Here is a 24,914-nt window from a genome sequence, read left to right as displayed (position 1 = left end):
CTGAGAAACAAAAACAACACCAAATGTCATTTGTCTGAATCGCAGGTTTATTCTTGTTTATTTGGGTTTAAATTAAATAAGGCACATTCACATCATCATTAAGACTCGGCTTTGACATCCGCTCAGACGAAGTTCAAACATAAAGGTGGTTCCTGTGTGAGGGAGACAGGAAATAGTGACACTGATGGGAGACACGTTTGCAGCACTCTGCTCGTAACCATCAAATCGACTCTCGAGTAAAACCGTCAAAACCACAAATATGAAACATTAAACAGCAGGACAGTCGGCTGTGATGGAATACCACAGTTTGTCTTTTTCCTCTGAAGACGCACTCATTTCATCAGGTAGCTACAACCGTTTCATGAAGCACAGAGACCGAAACTTAGAAATTAACCTGACAGAGGGACAAAAATCAGACTGATTTGTTGCAGTTTTCAGTCATTCATCAGGCTGAACAGTCTGAGTCGGGTTTTTGGGGTTTGGACTCACAGTTTGTGTTCGATGATGTCATGATTTCATGAGGCATCAAGAGGAAGCTCAGACAGTTTGATTCGGTTCTCGACGTCCTTACTGAAGGTTAATAAACCACCTGAGCTGATGGAGCTCTGACTTCGGACCAAAGACCGTTTAGAAACGCTCGCACTCCACGTTTGTGGCCGCTGTCACGTTTTCTTTGTGCACGGATTTGGTCGAGAGGCTGAAATGCTAAATTATCACCACGGACATCATAGCATAAAAAACATGGCCGTAGGAAAGTCAACGCTGAAGCGCGTTAAGGTGCATTCGTTCTAACGACCAGCAGGGGGCGACGCAAAAAGACTTCCTGTACAGGAAACCGTGAGTCAGTAACACTTCCTGATGAGTTTATGGCCTCAGCCATGAGGTTCAAGTGTTACATGAGAGTTTGTGAGGAGCACAAACAGTCCACAGGTCCAGTTCAGTGACTGTGACTGAAGCCCATCCTTCTCTGCAAAAGAAGCCACGCCCATCGGTTAAGCGTTACAGTATTCAGATGGACGTCATACGAATTCACTCCATACAGTTTTTCTATCAAACTATAAACGTGGCTCACTCTCCACTCGAGGGGTCAGCGGTGTTAATGTTGGTGCTCAAAAATCATCAGCGCCGGTAAAAAGACGGAAATCCTTCAAACAGCTTGATTTGGAAAATAGCCGGCGGTGGTGTTGGATTAAAATCTGCTGGATAAAAGCTCGCAGCGAGGTTCAGCAGCGGACAGGGAGACACACGGAGCTCCACCCTCCTAAATAAAATAAGATCATCCTGATTAAACCAAAGTAAAAAAGTCAGCGGCACAGAGCAGCAGCACAAACTACAGCGAGGACGTTCAAACAGCAAGAAATGAAATCAGCTTGCATCCCTTTTTCTCCGTGAAGGCTGGAAGTGGAAAGCGCTTTAAACTCAGCTGAGACGTTCGTGTTGAAGCTCAATGTAAAGAGTTCCCCGTGCGAGGATGGTTTGGATCTCGCTCGCCTCCGTACAAAAGCGCCGAGCAGTTTTCAAACATCTGAAAAACAAAGTTCGGAAACCTGTCAGTGGAAAAAATGCAGCTTCTAGTTTATGTTAACGAGTGAGAAGGGAGCGCGAGCGGCGCCGAGCCTGTGCGGGTTAAACCTGATCCAGGTGTCTGAGTCAGGGCCGTCTCTGACGTCCCCACTGACGCAAAACATGGATGGTGCCCGACACCCTTTCAGTTTGCCTGAGGAGGCGGAAACCTCCGAGCGGGACAAATACAACCCGACGCGCTGCAGTGAGAGGACGTTTGGTTCGTGAGGATCCGGAGTCTCGTGTGCTTTTCTTTCGGCGGTCTTCTTGCTACTCGTGCCGTCTGCGCTTCGCGCTCCCTGCATCACTGTGCGCTGGGTTCTGGCTGCTGATTGGCGTTGCTCTCTTCGACTCTTTCGCTCTGGGTCGGGGAGGGCAGGTTAAGGGGATAAGGGGTGGAGTCTTCATCCCTGTGCTCTGACGGTAAGCCTTCAGCTTCCTCGCCAGGCCGAGGGCGGCCGTCAGAAGAGTCTGCGTGTAAATCTCGGTCGGTCTGGCTTTCGGGGTCAGACTGAGCAGACAGGATGTTTGCGAGCGGGACGTCGGCCGAGCTGTCGACCTGCGATGATGTAGTTGACGGTGTGGACGGCGAGGTCTCGCTGCCCGTGCTGCAGCTGGAGGCGTCGGTGGAGAGCGATTCGGCGCCGTCGGGTAGTTCAGGAGCGCACGCGACGTCTGTTGGGTCAGCCACGGTCAGCGCGTGCGTTCGCTCCGGCGTGTGCACTCCGGTGTCGAGGGTGTGAGAGCGAGCCAGGCGCCGCTCTTTGAGGCTTCCTGTGGGGCTGCTGACCGCCACCGTCTCTCCTCGCCTCAGCCTCCACCTGTCCGGATTCACCTGCAACGAAACGGCAGCAGAACTAAAGTCAGTCCTGCTCCAGACCGGAAACACCGATAAATACCAAAATACATAAGAGAACAAGACGCGTGTACCTGGCTGAGGTTTGGAGAACACCTGGGTGGAGAACCTGAAGAACCCTTCCTCATCTGCTGCATCCTGAAGGTGCAGGTGGGAAAAAGGAAAGAAAAATGGGGCTGAGGGTCGATGGTGGAAGGTTAAAGTCATACATTCATGAGAAATAAACTCTGATATTCTCTCAGACTAAAAGCTGCAAATGTCTGTGAAATACACTCAGAAATAAAGCGGAATAAATCACATTTAGGAGGAATCAACTTTCTCTTAATCTAATCCTGCAGCTGCTTCCTCTAGGGGGCGCCACAGCGCATCATCTGCCTCCATCTCACCCTGTCATCCAGCCCTCTACATCCATGAACCTCCTCTGAGCTCCATCTCCACCCTCCCTCCTCTGCACACGCTCAAACCATCTCAGCCTCTCCGACTCTGATCCATCCTCCTCCCTCCCAACGAAGACCTGAGCATCTTCAGCTCAGCCTCCTCAGTTTGTTCTTCTGTTCTAATCTCAGAATATTCCTGAGAAATAAGACTGAATATCCTCTGAGAATATTCACGAGGAAAAAACAAACACTCGAATACTTTCTAAGAATTTTGCATCACGAATATGAAAAGATTCAGAAATGTTACTGCGATTGCGCAGAGCAGTCACTGCACGTGTGGTTTGCTTTCCCTTGATGAGTGGGATGGTTTCTTGTGACTGGTGTGGATTCGTGGCTTGTTTGCGGCCTACCTGCTGATGGACTGAGCCAGCTTCTGCTTCCTGCTGTTGGAGTTATCCTGCAGCCTCAGACGCTGCACGAAGGAATGAGCTGAAAGAGCAAAAGCACAGAAACGATCCTGATTACACGGCTGTGGATCACAGTCCCCATTCTAATGAATGAAATTTAAGTAAAGCCTGCTTTGTAGGATTTATTGCTGGTGTTAGTTACCCAGAGCTCCTTTGGGGACGGAGAGGAGTTTGATCGGTTCATCATCAGGGGAGAGTCCAGATGCTTTCTGCAGAGCTCGCAGGATTTCAGTGTTCTGCACGAGATAACAGGAATATAAGTCTTCAGACCTGCACGACGGTGCAGCGATGAAGAGCTAACAGCTCCAGGAGAACCCCCCAGGAACGACTCCAAAGTAAAAGAAGACGAAGTTCATACTTCTCATATTCAGCAGATCATGGTCCCATTCTTAATAAATACAATTGTGCACCGGCCACTGCAAGGTCAGCGAGCCGTTTAAGCTCTCTGTGTTGGCGCTGAGCTCCAGTTACACACATTTGGATTATTTTGAGCTGTGAATCATACAAAGCTACCCTAGCACAGTCCAAAGACATACATTTGGAGTTGAGCGGGTTTACTTTCATGCTTTCTATGAACTCTGAAGCTTTTTGGGAGCTACAGCTAGCTGAACATACTGGAAGGTGCTGTGCAGTTTCATGCTCATCACATTTTATGATTTTAAAATCATGTATCAGACATCAGCATCGGCTTCAAATTCATTCTGCTGGACTACAAAGGCGGGACCTGCAAAGAGCCCTGATGTCAGCACCGTGGAGTCGGCCTGGTCACTGAGACGGAGCGACGCCATGACGCTGACATCAGGACCCTGTGGGTCCTCAGATTCAGCGTGAGGCACTCCACGACCTTTCCGCCCAGCTCGTAGGCGCAGTCCAGCGGCGTCCTCTGCCTCTTGTTCCTGATGCCAGGAGAGGTTCCGCCCCTCAGCAACAGCTCCACCAGCGCCAGATGCCCGCCCCGCACTGCCTCATGGAGCGCCGTGTTCCCCTGAAGGTTCGCCACGTTCACCAACGCATTACTCTGTGAACACACACACTTTCAGAGTTAATGTGTGTGTGTGCGCGCGCGCGTGCGTGCGTGTGCGTGTGTTCACCTGTAACAGGATGGTGGCTGTGTCCAGATTTCCACGCAGGCAGGCGTGGATCAGCGGCGTGTTGCCATAGTGATCCTTTTTATTCAGCTTGGCGTTGCACTCCAGCAGAAACCTCACCACCTAAACATCACCATGACACTCAGAATGACATCATCCTTCACAACGATGACAATAAAATCACTTTTTGCCAACAGACACACACACACACCACTGTAGTGGTCACCAGCAATTAGCCGGGTCCCAGTCAGAGTCACAGACAGACTGTGTTTCCACCGCTCAGCTCTACACGGGCGTCTAAGAAAGTACAACCCCTGCAGAAACAGGCTGCAAGGTGAAATTAGAGAAAGTGACCGTGCAGAATAAACAGCTCACATTTCCCCTCAGTGAGGAGAAAACCTCTGAGCGGCACCTGAAACTGACGCTTGGGGTTGGACTCCTCTTTCTGAGCGAGCGGACTCGTGCAACAAATGAACTTTAAGTCAGCTTTGTGCTCTGCAGTCCGGCTTTCTGATTGTTCACGTTTGAGTCCGTCTTTGTGCCCATTGCATAACTTCTATTTCCTCTGGGTGATATCCAGAACATCCAACAATGAGGATGCTGTGAACTAAAGCTCTGCTGGTGGACACGTGTCCTGCAGTTTACTGAATCTGAGGCAACATCTGCCAACTGTTGGTGTCCTGAAGTCTCTGACGTCACTGCCTCAGAGATGATGTTGCCTGTCTTCCTTTAATATTGGCTATAAAATAGTTACAGGATGGGCACCAGTTTGTTTCTGGAAAACAGTGAAGATCTGCAGCCAAGAAGAATCTAGTGAGATTATTTTGATAATACTTGTGCACATCAGGCTAATCTAAGCATGTTTTTACCAAACAGCAGCGTAACCTGGAAATCTGCTGCTGTAGAGCCTGACTTTCTGCTCCTTATGTGACGTGTTCATCAAAATTTGAGTAACTCTTTTAAACCTAACTAACATCAGCCAAAACTTCCGACACGTCTTCCTGACAATGTGGCCAAGTTTTCCATGTTTACATCCTGTGCACGGAAAGCTCACACATTCACTTCTCCCTTATCGCTTACCGGGATGTGGCTGTTCTGGCAAGCCAGGTGAAGTGGCGTGGCGCTCTGGTTGGTGCGGGCGTTCACGTTGGCCCCGTGGCGGATCAGCAGGGTGGCCAGCGGCAAGTGTCCGTGGAGGGCGGCGACGTGGAGAGGCGTGAAACCGTCGACGTTGCAGCTGTTTACGCCGAGAGTTCCCGCCTGCTGCACCGATAGCTGCGGGAAGATCAGAGAGTTTAATGGAAATGGCGTCGCATCCACGCTGCTGCACGGGCCGCCGGCGTACCTTCTGAGTGGGGGCGCAGTTTGGGCACTGACACAGAGGGTGGCAAAGCGGAGCCTCCGACCGTACTTCTCCCTGATCCTCCTCTTCCTCATCCATCCACTCCAACAGGTAACGCACCTGAGAAACAGGATGAGCAGACGTCGTCACGTTTCCCATCGAGGGAACGCGACCCTGAGCGTTCAGCACAAATGCAGAAGACTCACCATCTCCACGTCAGCGTCTGCCACGGCTCGCAGCAGCTTCTCCACCTGTCAGTCAAACACAGAGGCGTCAGACACCAACGTTTTCTTCTTCTTTGGTACTCGGAGCTGCACAGACCTCCATGAACGCTTTCTCAGAAATAACGTTTGACCGATTGATTATTGGTGCTAGCAATGTTGTTGTGTTTCCTGGTCAGCGCTCACCTCTCTGTGCCGGACCCGTTCTCCCTCTGGTTTGACCTCCGAGCCCAGGGAGGAGGTGCTGGAGACGGAGGAGCGGCGGCTGCTGCAGTCTGAGGCCAGAGGCGAGCGGCTGGGAGACTGAGAGACAGAAAAGAGATGCTGAAAACACAACCAGCCTCCAAATACTCCCAATGCTAACATAGTTTAGCTTTAGTGTGTGAATGCAGGTCAAATGTGACCACCAGGGTGAACGTTTCAAACATACGTGGTGAAACCAGAGAGGACGCAGAGTCAACTGCGAACATTCGCTCACCAGTTGAAAAGTAGTTCCAGGTTTCACTGGAACTACTTTTCACTGAGTGCCCCTGTTAAACATGCAGCCGCTCTGTCTCGTGAGGAAACCTTTTTGTATTCAATTACACTTTTGTCACATGGATTTTGACAATATTCACTGTGATGTTGGAGATCTGTCCGATGCAAGCGTGAGTGCAGATGAGACTCACGTCGACGCCGCTGCCGCAGCGCTTCCGGCTGTTCTGAGTGGACTGCAGCTGCATGAGGATCTGCAGGAAGACATGAACAACACATTCATTTTACAGTATGTGCGCCATGAAACCAATATGTTTCTTTTTCAGGGAGCACCTGAAGCATCTGTTTACATCATTTGAAAAACCTTTATCGTGCAAGAAAGGCTGAGTGAACATGACTCAGAGACTCTGCAGGGCTAAAGTCCAGAGCCTGGGGCCTGATGCAGACCTGTGTCTGCATCAGGCCCCAGGCTCTGGTACTGCCTGGAGCAGAGATGAAACAAACATCTGATTTTAAAGTGTATCTGAAGCTGGTTTAGTGGACAGACTGGAGAAAGGGGATCAGTCGACCTGCCGTCAGCAGCTGATCAGATTAGCTGCTATCCTCATTATGCTACCACAGCTGTGGGGTGAGGGACTCAAACCAGCACCCACACAGTGGAAGCGTCCTCTGCATGTTCTGGCACAATCGAGTGTCGCTGACCTTGGAGTTCAGGGCGCACTGCAGCGGCGACTCCTTGTTCTTGTTGAGGATGTGGGTGCTCGCTCCGTTCTCCAGGAGCACCTGGATGATGCCCTCGTAGCCCCAGCGCGACGCCATGTGCAGCGCCGTGTCGCCTTTGTCGTTCACCAGGTCCAGACGGCACGTTTGGACATCGTAGTACACCAAGGCCTTCACACACTGACACACAGCATTTATTATTTATGAACATGCTGAGTTATTTACTGGAACAGACTAACCCGGTGGGTTCAAACCAACTGGAGCATTTAAAGGATGAAATGTGAGGACATAACAGAGAGAGCGGCGACGTACGTCCTCGTGTCCGTACATGCAGGCGAGGTGCAGCGGCGTGTTGCCGTTGTTGTCCTGAGCCTCCGTGTTGGCCTTGTAGTGCAGCAGCAGCAGCTGGACAACAGAAACAAAGGAAGGACATCGTTTGTTGTAATGTTCTCCTCCTCTGGAGCGTTCATTCGTCTTTATTTAACGACAAGTTTGTTTGGCTGAGGTCAGACAGCTGCGGCTGATCCAGAACACACATTTCAGTCCTCACTTTGGAAACTGGTTTAATGACTTTGTTTGCTTATAACTCATCTGTTTGGATTATGTTAAAGCTTAAAGATAGAGGTGATGTTTGAACCTGCCAGTTAAAAATAACCAGACTTTGACTGACAGGTGGGTGGAGACACAGGCGGCTGTAGCTGCAGCTTCACCTCAGCTACCTGGAGTCTCTGAGCTGGACCTCTGCACCGTGTTTGTGCTGCTGGAGCCTTATGGAGCATTTTAATGACATTTTTTTCTGATCAATAATATGGCTGCTGTGAGGTCACTGCACTAACAGACCGTCTAAGTTCAGTTTTTTTAATTTAAATCCCAGGATTTTAGTTTTCTGCGCGTGCTCACCGTTACTCCCTGGTATCCACGCTGACACGCCAGGTGCAGCGGTGTGAGGGCGTGGTAGTCTGTGGCGTTCACCTGAGCTCCTTTATGCACCAGTATGTCGATCAGCTGGGACTGACCTGCCACACACACACACACACACACACACACACACACACACACACACACACACACACACACAGGTTAGTTAATACTTTTTATATATAAATTGTGCCTCGCAGTATTAAACAAACTCATGTTGTGTCACTGCGCGTTAGCAGCCACTCACCGCAGTGAGCAGCGACATGCAGAGGAGTGTAACCCCGGTCATCTCTGGAGAACGGCGTGACGATGGACGGGTCGTTGAGCCGCCTGAAACACGGCGCCAACACTCAGAGTCAGTCTACGGTCAATAATGGCTGAACGCGTCAAACAAGGAGCTTATTGGTCAAAGGTTAGAGGGAGCTTTCAGGAAGTAACCAGTGAGGCTCAATCAGACTCTGCGGTCTGATTCTTACTTCAGAGCTTCAGCTGCGACAGGTGGGCGTGGCCGACAGGTGGCGCTTTCTGCTAGGCCTCACTTTAGCTAACAGGACTGCACAGCGTTTGTGGTGCAGCTACATTTTTGAGTATTTTCGTTTTTAATGGGCCATTGCATAACGGTCTGAAATACACACACACACACTAAAAGTGTGTGTGTGTGTGTGTGTGTGTGTGTGTGTGTGTGTGTGTGTGTGTGTCTGGGGGTTTCAGTGGGAAGTGAAAATACAAATGGTTTTTATTCCTGATTCGAAGCTCTGATGCACAAAAATAATGGAGAAAAGGGGAAGTGATGATCAGTTGAACAATGAAAATACAAGTCGAAGGCATCACATCAGCTTTTCTCTGCATATGTGCAAAGGCAAAGTCAGCCTTAGAGTGAATTTCCAGCTTCACAGTCAATAATCAGTGTGTCATAAACTCCAGGCAGGTCATATCAAATCTGTACCGTGGAGCCTTTACTCTTCTTTATTCTTCGTTATTTTCATGTGAATGCTTTGACGTACTCTCTGTACCTCTGCGTGTTTGTCTGTGTGAGTTTGGACACTGACCCGGACAGCTGGAGGTCACAGAGGTCACAGGAGCAGAGAGGATGACACATCTTCACATCTTCATCGGCCTCTCCATCACTCAGCAGGCGTTCAACCTCCTCTTCATTTCCATTTGCTATGTGCTACAAAACACACAGGAGCAAACTTAGCATTAGCAAAATCTCGCCACTAGATGTCAGAAGACTGTAGATTGCCGTCAAATGAGTGTTCTTCGGTATAGTGGAGGGTATAGGATAAACATGTTAGCCAAGAGAGATCAAAAACATTAAATTCAGACTTTCAGAGTGCACCCCATAATAGCCGTAGCCAGCGAGCGTGTTGCTATCACTGTTTGGGGAGCGGATCCATCCAGATGCAACCCAGGGGTTTTCCACATCTGTCTGCTGTTTACCTCAGCTGTCAATGCTGGGTGAGAAGTATCCACCTTTATTTACTCTGGAGGAGTCAGGAGTCACTTTTGACTGCTGACAGTGTTACTGAGGTAAACCTTTCTGTTGGTAAGCTGCTGTTAGCCTCTGTTAGCTGCTGTGTTTTTGCTGCTGTTAGCCCCTGTTAGCTGCTGTGTTTTTGCTGCTGTTAGCTATTGTGTCTTTGCTGCTGTTAGCCTCTGTTAGCTGCTGTGTTTTTGCTGCTGTTAGCTATTGTGTCTTTGCTGCTGTTAGCCTCTGTTAGCTGCTGTGTTTTTGCTGCTGTTAGCTATTGTGTCTTTGCTGCTGTTAGCCTCTGTTAGCTGCTGTGTTTTTGCTGCTGTTAGCCTCTGTTAGCTGCTGTGTTTTTGCTGCTGTTAGCTATTGTGTTTTTGCTGCTGTTAGCCCCTGTTAGCTGCTGTGTTTTTGCTGCTGTTAGCTATTGTGTCTTTGCTGCTGTTAGCCTCTGTTAGCTGCTGTGTTTTTGCTGCTGTTAGCTATTGTGTCTTTGCTGCTGTTAGCCTCTGTTAGCTGCTGTGTTTTTGCTGCTGTTAGCTATTGTGTTTTTGCTGCTGTTAGCCTCCGTTAGCTGCTACGTTTTTCTGCTGTTAGCCTCCGTTAGCGGCTGTTAGCCTGTTTTTTTGCTGCTGTTAGCTATTGTGTTTTTGCTGCTGTTAGCTATTGTGTTTTTGCTGCTGTCAGCAAAAGTTTCTATAAAGTGGATATAACTGACACTTAGTGAATAAACTTTCATATCATGTGAGAATGTAATCATACTGTTTATCTGAGGGAAAGTGGGTTTTTCTTAGGACCCTCAAGCTAACAATCTGATACGTTAGCTTGTATTCAGGTGTTAGAAGGGGGAGGGGTGTCCTTCCTGGCCACTGTACTCAAATATGGTGAGGGGATATGACGGCTTCCACAAACCCACTCCTATGTATTTTTAACAGATTAATTATAAGTTTATCTGAATGTATCAGCTTCTTGGAAGACGTAATTACTCTGATCTATGTACAATATAAAAATAACCCCCAAAAATAGTTACTACACATTTAAATCACTTTCATGGCCTGGAAAACACCAGGAAACATAATGAACATAAACAGAAGAAATGCCAACAGAGGGAACAGAGCTGAAGATTTTAAGTGCTAAATAACAGTTTTTATTTCACTCTCTTAAATTCCTTCTCCTTCAAACTGAATTGGACCTCGAAGGATCTGTAAAAACATTCACAGCATCAGGAGAAGCTTTTACATCCCACTGTACAAAAAAAACAAATACACATCATGTAGGAGCAGTTTTAGACATCATGCTGATCTTTTATGGGACATCCGCTAACGTCTCGGGCTGCAGCTCACCTCAAACAGACAATTAATGGGCGTGGCTACACCCTGAGTCAGCAGACTCATCCTCTCCTTGAACAGCGCCTTGTCGCTGAGCTCACCAGAGCCCTGAGGAAGGAGGCAAAAACAGGAGAAAACACATGGATGATCTCCAGCACAGTGAAGCAGCTGCTGAGATACGACAGCAGTGTGTTTGTGTCTCACAGAGTTCTGCAGCTTCCCCAGGTTGATGTACTCCACCGCCGCCTCGAAGGTGCTCAGACAGTAGCTGAGCTCATCTTTACTCGAGTGGCTGAAGCAGAAGTTCCTGATGTAGCTCAGGTTGGCCATCCTGAAGATAAGACAAATTAGATCACCCAGCTACATCTTATTAACCCAAATGATGTTTCATATATAGATCATCCTCAGCAGCCTCCAGTTAGGCTGCCTTTCACTGGAAGATTAATTGTGCTTATTTATAGAGGAAAAATCACGCGCTGTGGACAGTTTACTGTCAACAAACATTATGAATTCAATAAAGTAATCAAATATTGCAATAAAAAATGATGCATTTGATCATAAAACATTAACATTGATTGTTAAAGTCACTATTGGAGGCCACCGGTCCGTGTCCTCAGCTGCACAGTGCAGTAAACGCAAAAACTTCACCTCCTGCCTCATAGGGGGCGCTGCAGAGTTCAGACTGAGCAGGTTCTGCTGCAGAACAAACACAGGAACCGCTCGAGATGTTTTTAATATTAAAATGTCTCCAGGTTGTGAAGTTTGTGGCACATTAGAAAATATGAATTCCAATTATAGCAACTTTCTGTACCGTGGCATCGTGGACACGCCCGTTATCGAAAGCTCAAAAGGATCTGATTTAACCTCCAAGAGGAAAGTGTGACCCACAAAACCTAAAAATATAAATGAAACGGACACAGACGCTGCCAAAATGAGATGTTAAGTTTAAAAAACTTAATTTTTGGTCCGATTGTTCCAAATTTCACAAATGTGGGTGAAGCCAGTGTTATAGTTTATCCACGCCCACATGCGAGACCTGCAGAATCGAGCAGGGCTGCGATACCATCCCTTTGACCCAAAACTGTAAAACTGTGAGTCGTCTTTTTGTTTTCACTGCCTCATTTTTTCCTCATTTCTCTGCATTTTATTCACGACAGAAGGTCAAAGGTCGCAGCCAGTTCCCCTGTCGCTCACCAGTTGGGGATTTCCGTCTTCACCAACAGATAGAGGACGACAGACAGCAGGTCGTCGGCGCTCACGGCTTCTATGCTCACTGTGGAGGGAGACACACAGTCAGTGAGTGGAAACTGAAGAGTCATTCTTCCCATTCATCTCTCCCTCAGCTCAGCACTAATGAGTAAACTGGCTTCTCGTCAGCTCGGCGCTGCAGGCTGACAGCGGGGTTGTTGCCGTGATCCAATAAGCTTGGATTACCAAAGCAAACTGCACAAATGGAAGCTCACAGAGTCGGTACTGTCCTTTTCTTTAGGGAAACACAAGAGTCGCACAGCCGCTCTCTGATGAGTCCCGCATTTCCCTGCATTACACGTTTAATAAGGTGGTTTCTCTTATGTCACCGCGAGAAAATAAAGGAATGGTCTCATTTGTCAGACTCCTGGATCTAATGTGATTTTCTCAGAGTGATCCAATTGAAAACTATTAGATATTTATAGGTTTTTTTTGTCCTGTTTGGGACTTTTTCTACAAACGTGTCCAAATGACATAAACTGAAGTTTAATTTGACGTTAAATTCGATTAGATCTGCACCGCATTTAAATCAGCTGGCTAACACTGGGTCGCCCCTGGTGTCACCGAAACAGGCCTCCCAAGCTCTCAGACTTTGTGTTTTTGCAGCACAGCCCAAGGATGGAAACTACGACATGATCGCAAATATTACGTTAATATTATCAATAATATGGATTAATGGCAACACGGTGGTTAGCACTGTTGCCGCACAGCAAGAAGGTCCTGAGTTCAATTCCACCATCAGGCCGGGGTCTTTCTGTGTGGAGTTTGCATGTTCTCCCCGTGTTTGCGTGGGTTCCCTCCGGGTACTCCGGCTTCCTCCCACCGTCCAAAGACATGCAGCTTGAGGGGATAGGTTAATTGGATAATCCAAATTGTCACTAGGTGTGAATGTGAGTGTGAATGGTTGTCTGTCCCTGTGTGTTGGCCCTGCGACAGACTGGCGACCTGTCCAGGGTGTACCCCGCCTCTCACCCTATGACAGCTGGGATAGGCTCCAGCGCTGCGACCCTGAAAAGGATAAGTGGAAGCGAATGAATAAATGGATGGATTAATGCCAATGGACTTGCAACCTCTGTGTCTGTGACAAATTACTTTCTACTGCAAGCCTCATCCACACCTGTGCACGACCCAACATCCATGAATCCACCTGAGGAAACTCGGGGTTCAGCGTCTTGCTCGAGGGTGCTTTGGCATGCAGTATGTGGTGCACCACAGACCAGCTGCAGACTGACTAGAACTGGTTCCAATGTGTTGCAAATCTGAGGCTGCAAGGGACCCGCTCACGGCGAGCTGTGACATACTTCCATTAAAGCGAGCGCTGAAGCTCCACACACACATTTAAACTGCTTCTCCTACAAAGGAGGTCGATGAGCTCACACACTCGTTTTAGCTCCGCACACACAAACCAACAGAGTAAGTACCGGTGCGTCTCGGGGTCTGGGTGGCGGTCAGCGCGACTCTACGCAGGCAGAGCAGTTTGAGGAGGGGGGACGTCTGCTGGTTGAGCTGGCTCAGCTCTCTTTTAGCCCGAGACAAGTTTATGCTGCAGAGACAGAAGAACGGGGGACAGACGATGGGTCAGAGACATCGAACGGACACATTCACAAAGCTTCAGTGGCTCGGGCTAAAGGAAGGAGGCACACAGCTAAACAACAGATTCAATTTACAAAACAGAGACAGAACCAATCACACGGTGCAATGAAACATGACGCAAGTCTTCATGATCGCTCTATTTCACCAGTAACCCTTGGATGGTCTCCACTGTTGGGACCCTGAGCTGTCCCTCGGGTCAGACTGACCAGGACGTATTTAAAAACAAGTCTGAAATAAAATTTGACTTCATAAACCATGAACACGTATCGTGTTTGTCTATGCGAGCTGCTGGAACGCTGCCACGATCAGGTCACCTTAACTGGGTCCGTGTAAACGTTGAAGGCATTTTGCACATTTAAACATCGTCTGTAACGTGTTCAGAACAGCAAGCGCTGGTTAAACCTGTCAGCAGAACCAGATTTGACGCTGCAGAGGTCTGGGTCTCAAAGTCTGCTCCGGAACTGACCTGAACTCGGGTTTGACTCCCAGCTCTTTCTGCTGCAGCTCCTGCAGACTCCTGGTGGTTTTGTTGAAGGCAGCGTCCTGTCGACCGGCAGCACAAGAGACGGGAGAGGAACTTTTGAAACTGTCAAAGCCTCTTTTTGGGGTCATCACAGAAATAAAGAGCAAGAAGGAGAAATATTAAGGCTTCCATCACTGAAACAACGATCCCTCTGCAAAGACAAGTGATCCCTGCAAGCTGCGTGTTTGACGTTATATCTGCAGCAGCGCGCAGCAAAAACACCACAGGGATGTGTGTGTATGCAGGAGGCACGTGAGCAGATCACTCAGGATCTGGTGGTGGAAGAAAGCGGACGAACAGACGGTTTATTCGCTCCCTCGTTACGTCTAATGAGGAAATCTGAGCTCAGACCTACCTGGCTGGCCTCAAGCGTTCCCACAAAGTTAAAGATTAATTCATGGATACCATGATGAACGTACATCTGGGAAAAGAAGAGGAAAACCAATATTTTAATACGTGTCAGGAACAGCTCATCAAAGTTTCTCACCTCGCACCAAAATAGCTGCATGTTTGGATTATTAAGCTGCTTCTGTCACATGTAGCTTTGCCCACATTGAGCTCCGTCTTATTTTTTGTAAATATCTTATTGAGTTATTCGGCTTATTAATCGATTCCTTTACAGTTTCACTGGCATGAAGCAGGAAGTTACGTGTGACAGCTGTGGGAGCTTCTGCATGTGTTTGATGAAATCTGACTTTCTTGCAAACTTAAACTTGCGTCTACGTGTCAACCTTTCTCCTTCACTGAACCCAGAGACGTTACCTCCACAGCCTGTTTGAGGAGCGTCATCTGAAGCTCCTGCTTTGCCAGAAGTTTCTGCAGAAAACACAAAGCATGCAGGGGAAGAGGAAGGCGTTAGAGGATGTGATCAGGCCCAAAACTGCTGAGTCGCAGACGCCGCGGCCACATATCATCGAATCATCCAGTCCAGAGGAACTCGCAGCATCCTGCGTGTGTGCGTCGGGTCAGAGGTCACGCTGATTAAAGGAAGCTGATTTGAAGCATTAGTTACGGCGGTCACATGACACTGTTTGGGGTTCGATCCTTTCCGAACCGGAGGAAACGATTCCTCCCCACATGACAGCAGCAAAACGCTCACGTGTGCAAAGCCAACAGATGAACGTAACGTGGCCGCATTAACACAACATTTTACAACGAGGTTGATCTAACGAAGCATTAACGACCAACGATGATGTTTCACCAGAATGCTTCCTCTGGTTTATGTGCTGTTTCGTTTCATTTCCCACAAAGAGGGAAGCGACTGCACCGAGGTCACAGATGCCTGAATCAACGAAAGCAGGACTTTTCTGAACTACAGCTGCCGACTCAGTACAGCCCCCGCTTACATGCAACGCTCACATGAGCTTCTTCTGCAGTAAAAAGCATGTTGGACTGTCATGATTGTTCACAGCACACTGCTGAGCATCTGTGTTTCCTGCCTTAACACAGGACGTTGTGAGGGAATCACCAAGTTTGCACACAGCAGAAACAATGAGTGACAGAAATCTGCATTTTCTCCCAATTTTTATGTTATTTTAGAGATTTGAATAAGAATCCTTTTAATACAGGTGATTTTGCTAAAACCTCTGTAGTTGGTGCCACAGATTCAACATCCTGACCGACTGGACTGCTCGTCCTTTGTATGGTGCAAATCTCTTATCCAGCTCAGGCTCACAGCGGACTGGATCGCTGTTAAACTAAAACAGCAGCCTCTCAGTGAGTAATCAGCACTTTCCATCAGCTGCTCTTCCCTCCGGCAGAATCGGCTCTCAAACACAAGCTCACAGTTTTATTAAAAAGAAACGAAGCGGAGACACGGAGAGCTTTAACAGTCACATGCTCAAAAAGCACGGCCGTGTTACTCGACCACGTTTCTCACGCCTTTGATGTCATCGTGCAGCCGAGGGACAAACGAAACAAAGTCAGATAATCACACGAATAACCGTGAACGCACCGAGCCACCATGCAAACCAGAGAAGCACGCGAATAATAAAGACATAGAAGAGTGAATATTGGCCCCAGGTGAAGAAGCCAGAAATAAATATTCTCCAAATCAAGGAGAGAAAGGCAGATTTTCATTCAGCCAGTTTTAACGTGACAAATAAAGATTGTTTCTACTCACCAGGTGAGAGTCTCTCAGCAGACACTGAAGACACTTAGTGTAAAGACCGTTCACCGAGTCCTGACAGGAAACAGAACAGCTGTTAGCTCAGCAGGAAAGAAAAAAGTCGAACGCAAAAATCCCCTAAAGACTCGAAAACATTCAAACACATTAACGCTAAAAAGATGCACGCTCTCCTGGAGGTGTTGTTTGCATTGTTGTCATGTATTAAATCAAAGTGAAGCTAGCTGGAGGAGCCTTAAACCTGCACTCTTTTTGATGGCCACTGGGGGGCGATAGCTGCAGCTGTACAATGACAAGTTCTGTAGACATGTGACATCAACTTGTCTGCCAATAACAGGCCTCGAGACGAGTCTGCAACCATCTGCAACCACAGGGAGGATTTCCAACCAGCTGTGAGTGACGCTGGAGACCGATGGTAGCTGCTGGGAAACCATCGCTCAAATCAGTCGGTGGCCCTGGTAACCACCAGACACTGACACGGATTACCCAACCAGCTGGAAAAACCTTGTGATTGCATCAGTATTTCTGCCTTATCTGAGTCATGGGAGCGCAAACCTATCTGTGGTAAAAGAATGACGAAACCTGTGAGGCGTGCTATTTTAGGTCAGACACGCGCAGAGCTCCGTTTCCTTCAGACCCCCGTTTGTCACTCTAGTCCGTTTATCACCAGGGTTGTGTTTTGTGTCTGTCATCCCTACTATGTGGTGCCGGAGTCCCTTCCTCTCCTGCTCCCTGAAGGCCTGACAGAAGCTCTGGATGTGCTTGTCCATCTTCTGGGCGTGGCGGCCCAGGAACTCCCTGACGTCCTCCAGGCTCCTCAGGCTGTAAGAAGACGGCGTGCTGACCTCGGACAGGCTCGGGTCCACCTCCATGGGCCTGGAGACGCACAGGATGCTGTAGCTTTGCTCCCGGTCGTTGTAGAAGGTCTCCTCGAACAGGATGGGGATCGACACTAGAGCCGGGAACCCGGATCCCAGCAGGACCTGCCTGTCCTGGATCCGGACCTCCTGTAACACACACAGAGGTAAAAAGCTGTTAAACAGCCTCTTTTTGTATTTTTAGGACTGTAAAAGTAGGACAGCGGTGCGTTTAAACTCAGCCTCTGGCAACAACGAGCAGCACAGACTGGCTTGTGTTGAAGACAGACCTTCCCGTCCGCAGTCTTATAACCGTCCTCCACGGGCTGCAGCACATAGCTGTCGAAGTGAGAGTCCGAGTAGCTGCTGAGGGTCAAACTTCCACAGCACGGCACCAGAACCTGCAGGTTCAAGGCGACACGCAGGGTATTCCATTTATTAAGCACTCAGCACAGATTTAGAGTGACCTTTCCACACCAACGACAATCAGATAAGGTCTGATCTGTGTTAGGAAGCAGAAAATAGGATCAAATGGTACAAAGAGTGGAATCTTCACTGTATTAACTGCGGTTAGATGATGAACAGCACTGAGATGGCTCCTGGCCTCTAACTCACTCACGCTTTTAAAGTAGTAGATGTTTATCGTGAAGTATACGGCACTTCGGTGTGTGGTGGGAGTATTAAAATACAGAGCCGAGGCTCCACAGTGTTTCTCTGCACATTCGAGTATCCGATGGTCTGAAAATAGCGCAGAAACACTGACATTAAACAGGCGTCATTTGTTTTTAAGATGTTCACATGAAGTCAATAAATGCACATGACCTGATCGGCAGCATTTGATTAAGGATCTGAAGACGCAGTCACGAGCCAGAGCAGCTGCTGAAGCCCTGACGTATGCACAGCATGTGCACGCTGTGCCATGTAGAACTGATTTTTCCGCCTCTGCTGCGAACCGCAGCTTTAATGCACTTACACGCATTTTTTTTCCCCGCTGATGTTTTGACGGCGTGCAGATGACCCGACTGGCCGGCGTTCAGACATCTGATTCTCATCTGCTGCTCCAGGCGTCCGATCGTCATCTTTAACAAGCTCAAACGAGGTTTAGAGCGCCGCTTTGCAGCTTGTCAGCTCATCTGATATCTCTGCGCTTCACTGACAGCCAAATGAAATGTATCAACCCCGCTTTAACAGTCCGACCGAAACAATGCTCCTCTAACTCACTGAGAGTGAAGGGATGGCAGCAGAGCGCGTTGAAACCACCAGAAACCCCATGCTGACCCACCGTGAGGCAGGAAGTGGTGTAAAGGTGTCGCTGTGTTTGAAACCCCGGCTGAGCGCGCTTCTTTTACCTCAAACATTGTAACAGAGATAACGTCCCCGACTCTGATCTTTAACCTGCTTTAAGGGGCTGGTGTGATTCTCAGCTGTTTGTAGGCGCAGCCTTCAACCACTGAGGAGGAAGCGAGAAGCTGTTCTGTGATAGAAACTGGCAGAGCTCTGCAGCCGGCTCACACCTGGACTTATTCAGGTTCTGCTGCAGTTATTTTGAGCTCTGTGCCGTTTCCTCATTTTCACCTCCCCCCTGTTGTTTATTAGTGCAAACCTTCCTGAGCAGAGACAGACGCTCAGACCCCCAGCCACCTGCAGACGAAGCAACACGAGGGTCTCCAGCTGCACACTGATGTGTTCCTAACACAGACGAGGATCTGCCTCGCGGTCTCATGCCTGACATCACTTCCTCCGTGAGGCAGCCGGGTCAGATGGACCTGAGCTCCTCACCCTGTCACCGAAGCTCAATTCTTCTGCTTGTTCATTCACAATTCCTACTATCAGGGCTGTGCGATATGACCACAATCTCATATCCCGATATAAGACATCTGTCGTCCCGGTAACGATATAAATCAAAAATGTAACATTTTCTGTAAAGTCTGTGAATCTCGGGCAGCTCGACCTGCGTGAAGTGTTTCCAGCTGGGCGTCGTGTAGCTGGAGTCGAGTTTTAACCGATGCATGAAACGATACATTTTTAGACATAAGTTGTAACGGCGCCGTTTCTTTGTGAGTATTTATTACACGGCGTGCTGCGGGGAGAAGCCTGCTCTAACGTCTGAGTCTAAGCTTTATTTTTTAGCACCTGGCGTCTTTTTTACTTCTCATCTGTAAACACTCTGCTCTTTCACGTGATTCAGTTTATTTTGAAAAGTCTCAACAGGATCCTGAGGTTTATTGTGAAAGGTTTATGTGGAACATAAACAAGCGGACACGCGATGGCGTTACCGTCGTTGTTGCTAACAACAACGCATAAAAACAGGCGCTTGTCCGTCCGTAGTGTGGTTTTATTAAATATAAGAGAAAGAGAGAACTTTAAGAAATGAATACAGCCGCTGCAGTGATCAAAGCATGAACAAATATTGCTGTAACAGTTTATTTTGCGACACCACGAAACAAACGACAGACGTTTTTATATCGTCATCCGATATATATCGTTATATCGAACAGCCCTACCTACTGTTACATTTAATCACATCTGCTCAGTCTGAAGCATTTTCCACCCATTTTTAAAAAACATTGATCATCTAAGTGAATATAGACGCCGCAGACTCACAGCTATGTGACACCCAGACAGAGCGCTCTCTGATTAATCGCCGTCTGATATCGTGATCCGGTAGCTGATCCTCACATACATGCAGGTGGGCTTGTCTGGTGACATAAATGAGATGACGGGTCAAACTCACGATGCCGTGGAGCTCTGCCACTTGGCTGCAAAGGTCGGGTCTCTGCTTCTCCAAGGCCAGGTAGAAAGGATTCTTCAGGATGTTCTCATCATATACAGCCATAAGGAGCTGGAGGTCTGGATCCTGCAGACGGGACAGGAGGATGATGGGAGGAAAGACCTTAATTATCAACCAAGTACGTGTCAAGGACTTTTATAAGTATGTGACCAGTTAAACCCTTCGTGGGGAGAGGACTGTGGGGTGCAGCCCTGTCAGGACTCATCTTCTGGGGATTATAAATAATTGCAGAGAATAAATCTTCCACATCAGCCTCACTGAGAGCAGCTGCTGGTTTCCTGTCGATAGCATGTGGCAATACTGCTCATTGATGTTTGAGAAAAGCCAAGCAACAACAACAACAACGACAAAAGATCTCATGATTCCTTAATGCCTCCAAATTTGAATCTTAGGACAAGACCTGAAAACAAGCTCATTTATGGTCTTTGAGGCCACTGGACAAGAAGTCCCTTTCAATCTCGTTTCCAGCCTAATGTGGGTGGGGGTGGGGCTTATGTTCCCATCTCGTTCTGTCAATCTGCAGTGTTCAGGCCCCCCAGAAGTCGCTCACGGTCACGTATGAAGCTGTGCTGCCTGGATCTGAAGAAACCAGGGCTGCTTCTCTCTCAGCTGATCCAATTCTTATTGAACTGGTTTATTTCCGTACGATTGATCTAATAATCCTCCATCCAGACAAAGCTTCACCGGCTCCAACCTGGCCAGGCTGGATGCGAGGCCTCGGAAAAATCTCCCCGAGTCTGTAGTTACTAATGCTGCAAATAAGAGCGTTAATGTCTAATTACAATTCACCGAGCCTAAAGAGGTGAGCAGTTAGGTGGTTTGAACTTTTGACTCCATCTACCTGCAGCTGTAAACCGCGAGTCCTCTGAAGGTGTTACAGGACTGTAGATGCCTTCAACAGAAGACACATCGTTTTGAACCTGGGTGTGACAGCGCTTTTCTTTTGAAAAAACCCATGCTATCAAAGCTAACTTCTTTTAAGCTTCTGTAAAGCTGGAGCGGTCTTCCAGCTTCAAAGAGTTTAAAAGTTATCTGCTTCTGACCCAGTCTCTGAGGCCTCTTCCTTAGAGACTGGGCGAGAAGTTCAGTTATCCAGGAGGAGCTCGGAGCAGAGCCACTACTCCTCCACCTTGAAAGGAGTCCGCTGAGCTGGTTTGGGGACCTGGCTAGGATGAATCCCTCCCGAGTGAAGTATTTCAGGCATGTCCTACTGGGAGGAGGCCGCGGGGTAAACCCAGGACTCACTGGAGAGATAATGTCTCTTGGCTCTCCCGGGAACGCCTGACTACATTCACCCATTCACACACACAAGCCCTAGATGAGCGTGGAGGAGGTGGCTGGGGGGGCTGATCTTCTCTGCTCGGGCTGCTGCCCTGCAATAAGAGGCTCTAATTTCTGATCTTTAACCCTGCACACTTCCACTGATCACCAAACTGTTTTCAAAATTGTACTAAATGCAGAAGTATTGCATATCAGCATCACTCACACCGATGACCAAAAGACTGGTGTCAACTAAAATTGTTCCCATTCTTCAAAAGAACCAGTCAGAGGTGTACACTGGTCAAGCTTGTCTGATTAGAACTGCTGTTACAGCATCTGGATTTACTGAAAGAAGTGGAACATTTTCTAAACCTTTCAAAGGTAAAACACTGAATGCACCAACTGTAACAGAGCCGATTATTTTTTCGTTGTTTCGACTGATTGAAACGTAATCAGCAGCTAGTTCAATAAACAGGCATTTTAGTCCAGTTCTGAAGTAAAAGCCGTTCCCTGTTTGTAGCGTCTGCAGTGTGAGGATCTGAATGATGTGTTTGGGACTAAACTGATTATCTCAGTTCATGCATTCAATAATAAACAACTTTCCCCCACACATCAGTGAGCTGCAACCGGAGTTTTGTGGAAACAATGCACAAAAAAGCAGGTCATCTCCTTGCCTGCATTTAGCTGGTATATCATTGTCGTTGTGTTGATAAGGAAAGTAAAAACCACCACGCTCCATTTTCTGTCTCACATTTCTGCAAGTGAAAAGTTAAAAATTCCCACAGGTTATAAAAGTGTGATTTCCTTCACTGAGGCGGCAGATGTGTAATCAGCCAGATGTGTTCGGCCTGAGGCGAAGCTCTTACACCTCACCCAGAGAACACAGATCACCAGAGAAAAGCAAAAGGGTCTCAGACTCATGCACAGCTCTCTGAGCTCTGCAGCAGCTCCGTTCTTCTCTTCTTCGGTCGTTCTGTTGCAGACCTGCCGCTGTGCTGGGATCTTTGTCCTGTTGATGACCCGGTTTGGTCCGAGCTTCAGCTGTGGGACACACGGCCTCACACTGACTCTACAGAGGAGCTCATGGTCCACTCAGATCATCGTCCCTCCTCCACCGTGCTGACGGCTGTATGAGGTGTTTGTTTCCTCCAGACGTGCTGCTGTGCGTGATGGACGAACATCTCCACTGTGGTCTTGTCTGTTCCAGGAGTGTGGAGCTACGCTGTGCTGCTGTTTGTATTTTAGAGAGAAGAGGCTTCCTCCTGCAGACCTTCCAAACAGCCATACTTGCTCACTCTGTTTGTATTTGCACTGCCGTAAACTTTAACATTAAAAATGATAACGATACAGTCAGAGATGAAGTCTTAAGACGTAACCGAGTCTTTAGCAGTGATTGTAAAGAAGACACACATTTCCTCAGGCAGGTTGTTCCACAATCCAGAAGCCCTAACAGCTCGAACCCTTCTCGCTAACATCAGAAGTCGCACACCAGTTGGAACAAGAACAGCAGGTCGAGTACCTTTACAGGGGCCGTGCAGGGCTTCAAAATATAACAATAAGACTGTAAAAATCAATCCAAACAGCAGAACCGTTAGAAGGGCTGTAATGTGCTCACTTTTCTTGGTTCTTTTAAGAAGTTTGGCTGCTGAGTCCGAGGGTTTTTCTATTAAAACACCATTTACCTTTTAAAAAGTCAGCACAGCTAATAAAACAAAGGCGTGGGATCCACGTAATCTGTTCTTCTTCCCATTTCTAGCCTGAACATCAAAAGGAGAAACAATGCCAACAAAGAAAACTCAATGAAAACAGAAAGTGGTCTGAGAGGTCTGATAAAAACATGACTGAAATGATACTCTGCAGCACATCCATGAGATTACAAACGTTACTGTACGAGCGCCAAATTTAATTTAAAAACACTTCATTCATCTGCGCGCCAAAACCACAACAAACCAGATCAATTCTACAGAAAACACGATCAGTTCTGCCCATTAAAGAGTCAGATTTTTATTTAATGACAGAAAAATAAGTTTTTAAACATTTTCTGATCTCTTAAAAATCTCTAAACTGACCGCTCACACCTTGCAGGTGATCCACTCACCTCAGAGGTCAGCTTCATCCTCCCTGAGCTCCCACACACGCACTGGAAACCAGTTCAGCACAACACACACAGTAAATCCCCACCCGAGCAGCTCCATGCTGGGAAAAAAACATCACGTGACCCTCGTGACCTCCCAGGCTGGAAGCAAAACAGCAGACAGAGGAATGTCCATCCACTCGGGCTTGAGCCACATTCACAGCTGATGTCTTAGCCTCAGGTTGAAGGGAACAACAGCATCACCAACAAAACACCGAGATCACCGTCCAAACTCAGGATAATAAACCCCAGTCACACCAAAGTCCTGTGATCTGAAGACACAATGACTCACAGACTCACTTTCCTGAGTGGATGCTTAGTTGTTTCGTCTAAGATGAGCGGTATTAGCTCCGCCCCCTCTAAGTCAACCACCTTCTGGTTGGCTGCCCCTCACAAGCTGTAGGATGTTTATGCACACACTGGTCTTAGTAAAACTTTGGTCATGTTTAGTATGAATATTCACCACTAGAATAGGAGACATGAAGGAATATAAGGAAAAGTAGGATCATTTCAACACAAAACAAGGAGACAAATCGGGAGTGTTTTATCTTTTTAACTGATTCGCATCACTAAGGACTTGGATTTTATATTCCAGGTTTCTCCGAAATGCAGCTTTAAACTGGCACACTTGCACTTCACACTTAGCAGAGGTGGCCTGAGGGTTTTCTTCCACTCTTTTAAGTCTTATTATCTCATATGTTCACTCATACTCTCTCTTTCTATTATGATTTTTTTTACTGTGTTATATTGGGTTATCAACTCATCTGTTTCGAGTAAACACCTAGATGTTCTTCTTCGATTTGCTATTATATTTAAACAAATACAATTTAATGTGTATTTTCCTGTTTTGTGGTATAGATATCCATAAAACAAGAAGGTAACTTAAAATGAAACTAAAGTCGTAACTCTTAAATTTGACATTTTGTGAATGGAGTCTGGCGTGGCGCTGGAAGCAGCTAATAAACTGTGTCACGGTACCGTTCACATGACAGGTGCAAGGAGGAGTTTTATGCTGCTCGCTGATAAATTAATATTTGAAGTTATCCATAGTTATCTAACAATTGTTTGTTCGGTTTTGTGCGTCTGTCAGTAAACGGGGACTTTAAGTTTTTAAATTAGCCTCCTAGCTAAAACCAAAAATACAGCCTGTAGCATTAGCGTTTCTGGGGATTTACTGTTGCCTTAGCGTAGTGACACGTTAGCGTTTCCAAACACGGAATTGAGCCAACAGATGTGATGATTTGGAAGAAGACTGATTTTACCTGCTATTAACGAGTCCCTTCGGTCATCCAGGGTTTAGCATGTCAAAGCCAAACAGCCTCAGCAGCAGCAGCCTGCCAGGAGCCCTACGAGCTTATCAACCTTGCGAGACGAATTGCGATAAATAAGCTGCTAAAACGAGCCGATTCGCCGATTATAGCGTCCTGAGTCTGATTCTGTCCAAGTAAAACTTTTACAGAAGAAGAAACGCGTTCATGTACACGAACGTTTCATTTATGGGATCTGATGTGGACAAATTAAAGGGGAGAAGCGCACCGGGTCACACCGACCCCTACAG

General features: G+C 47.5%; 1 protein-coding gene across 2 annotated transcripts; it reads right to left on the bottom strand.

Annotated features, from left to right (window-relative positions):
• Positions 1–24: 24 nt before the first annotated feature.
• Positions 25–24,914, bottom strand: ankrd27 (ankyrin repeat domain 27 (VPS9 domain)). 2 transcript variants are annotated; one of them, XM_026172435.1, is made up of 28 exons: positions 24,619–24,914; positions 19,906–20,028; positions 17,462–17,572; positions 17,013–17,321; positions 16,312–16,371; positions 14,952–15,005; positions 14,545–14,610; positions 14,133–14,209; positions 13,495–13,616; positions 12,020–12,098; positions 11,030–11,156; positions 10,841–10,933; positions 9,076–9,197; positions 8,274–8,356; positions 8,009–8,124; positions 7,421–7,513; positions 7,091–7,288; positions 6,532–6,642; positions 6,101–6,217; positions 5,900–5,944; positions 5,697–5,813; positions 5,432–5,626; positions 4,355–4,474; positions 4,108–4,281; positions 3,406–3,499; positions 3,207–3,285; positions 2,494–2,557; positions 25–2,398 (listed from the first exon to the last, which is right to left on the bottom strand). In XM_026172435.1, the coding sequence occupies exons 2-28, from the start codon at positions 20,005–20,007 to the stop codon at positions 1,868–1,870; spliced, it is 3,459 nt and encodes a 1,152-aa protein (XP_026028220.1). In that variant the 5' UTR covers positions 20,008–20,028; positions 24,619–24,914; the 3' UTR covers positions 25–1,867. The 2 variants fall into 2 exon arrangements, with proteins under 2 accessions (XP_026028220.1, XP_026028221.1); XM_026172436.1 differs by having other exon boundaries at positions 6,583–6,642; positions 24,619–24,913.

Source organism: Astatotilapia calliptera, chromosome 7, assembly GCF_900246225.1.
Source record: "Astatotilapia calliptera chromosome 7, fAstCal1.2, whole genome shotgun sequence".
NCBI classification, from domain to species: Eukaryota; Metazoa; Chordata; class Actinopteri; order Cichliformes; family Cichlidae; genus Astatotilapia; species Astatotilapia calliptera.
This window is presented reverse-complemented; position numbering and strand designations above follow the sequence as displayed.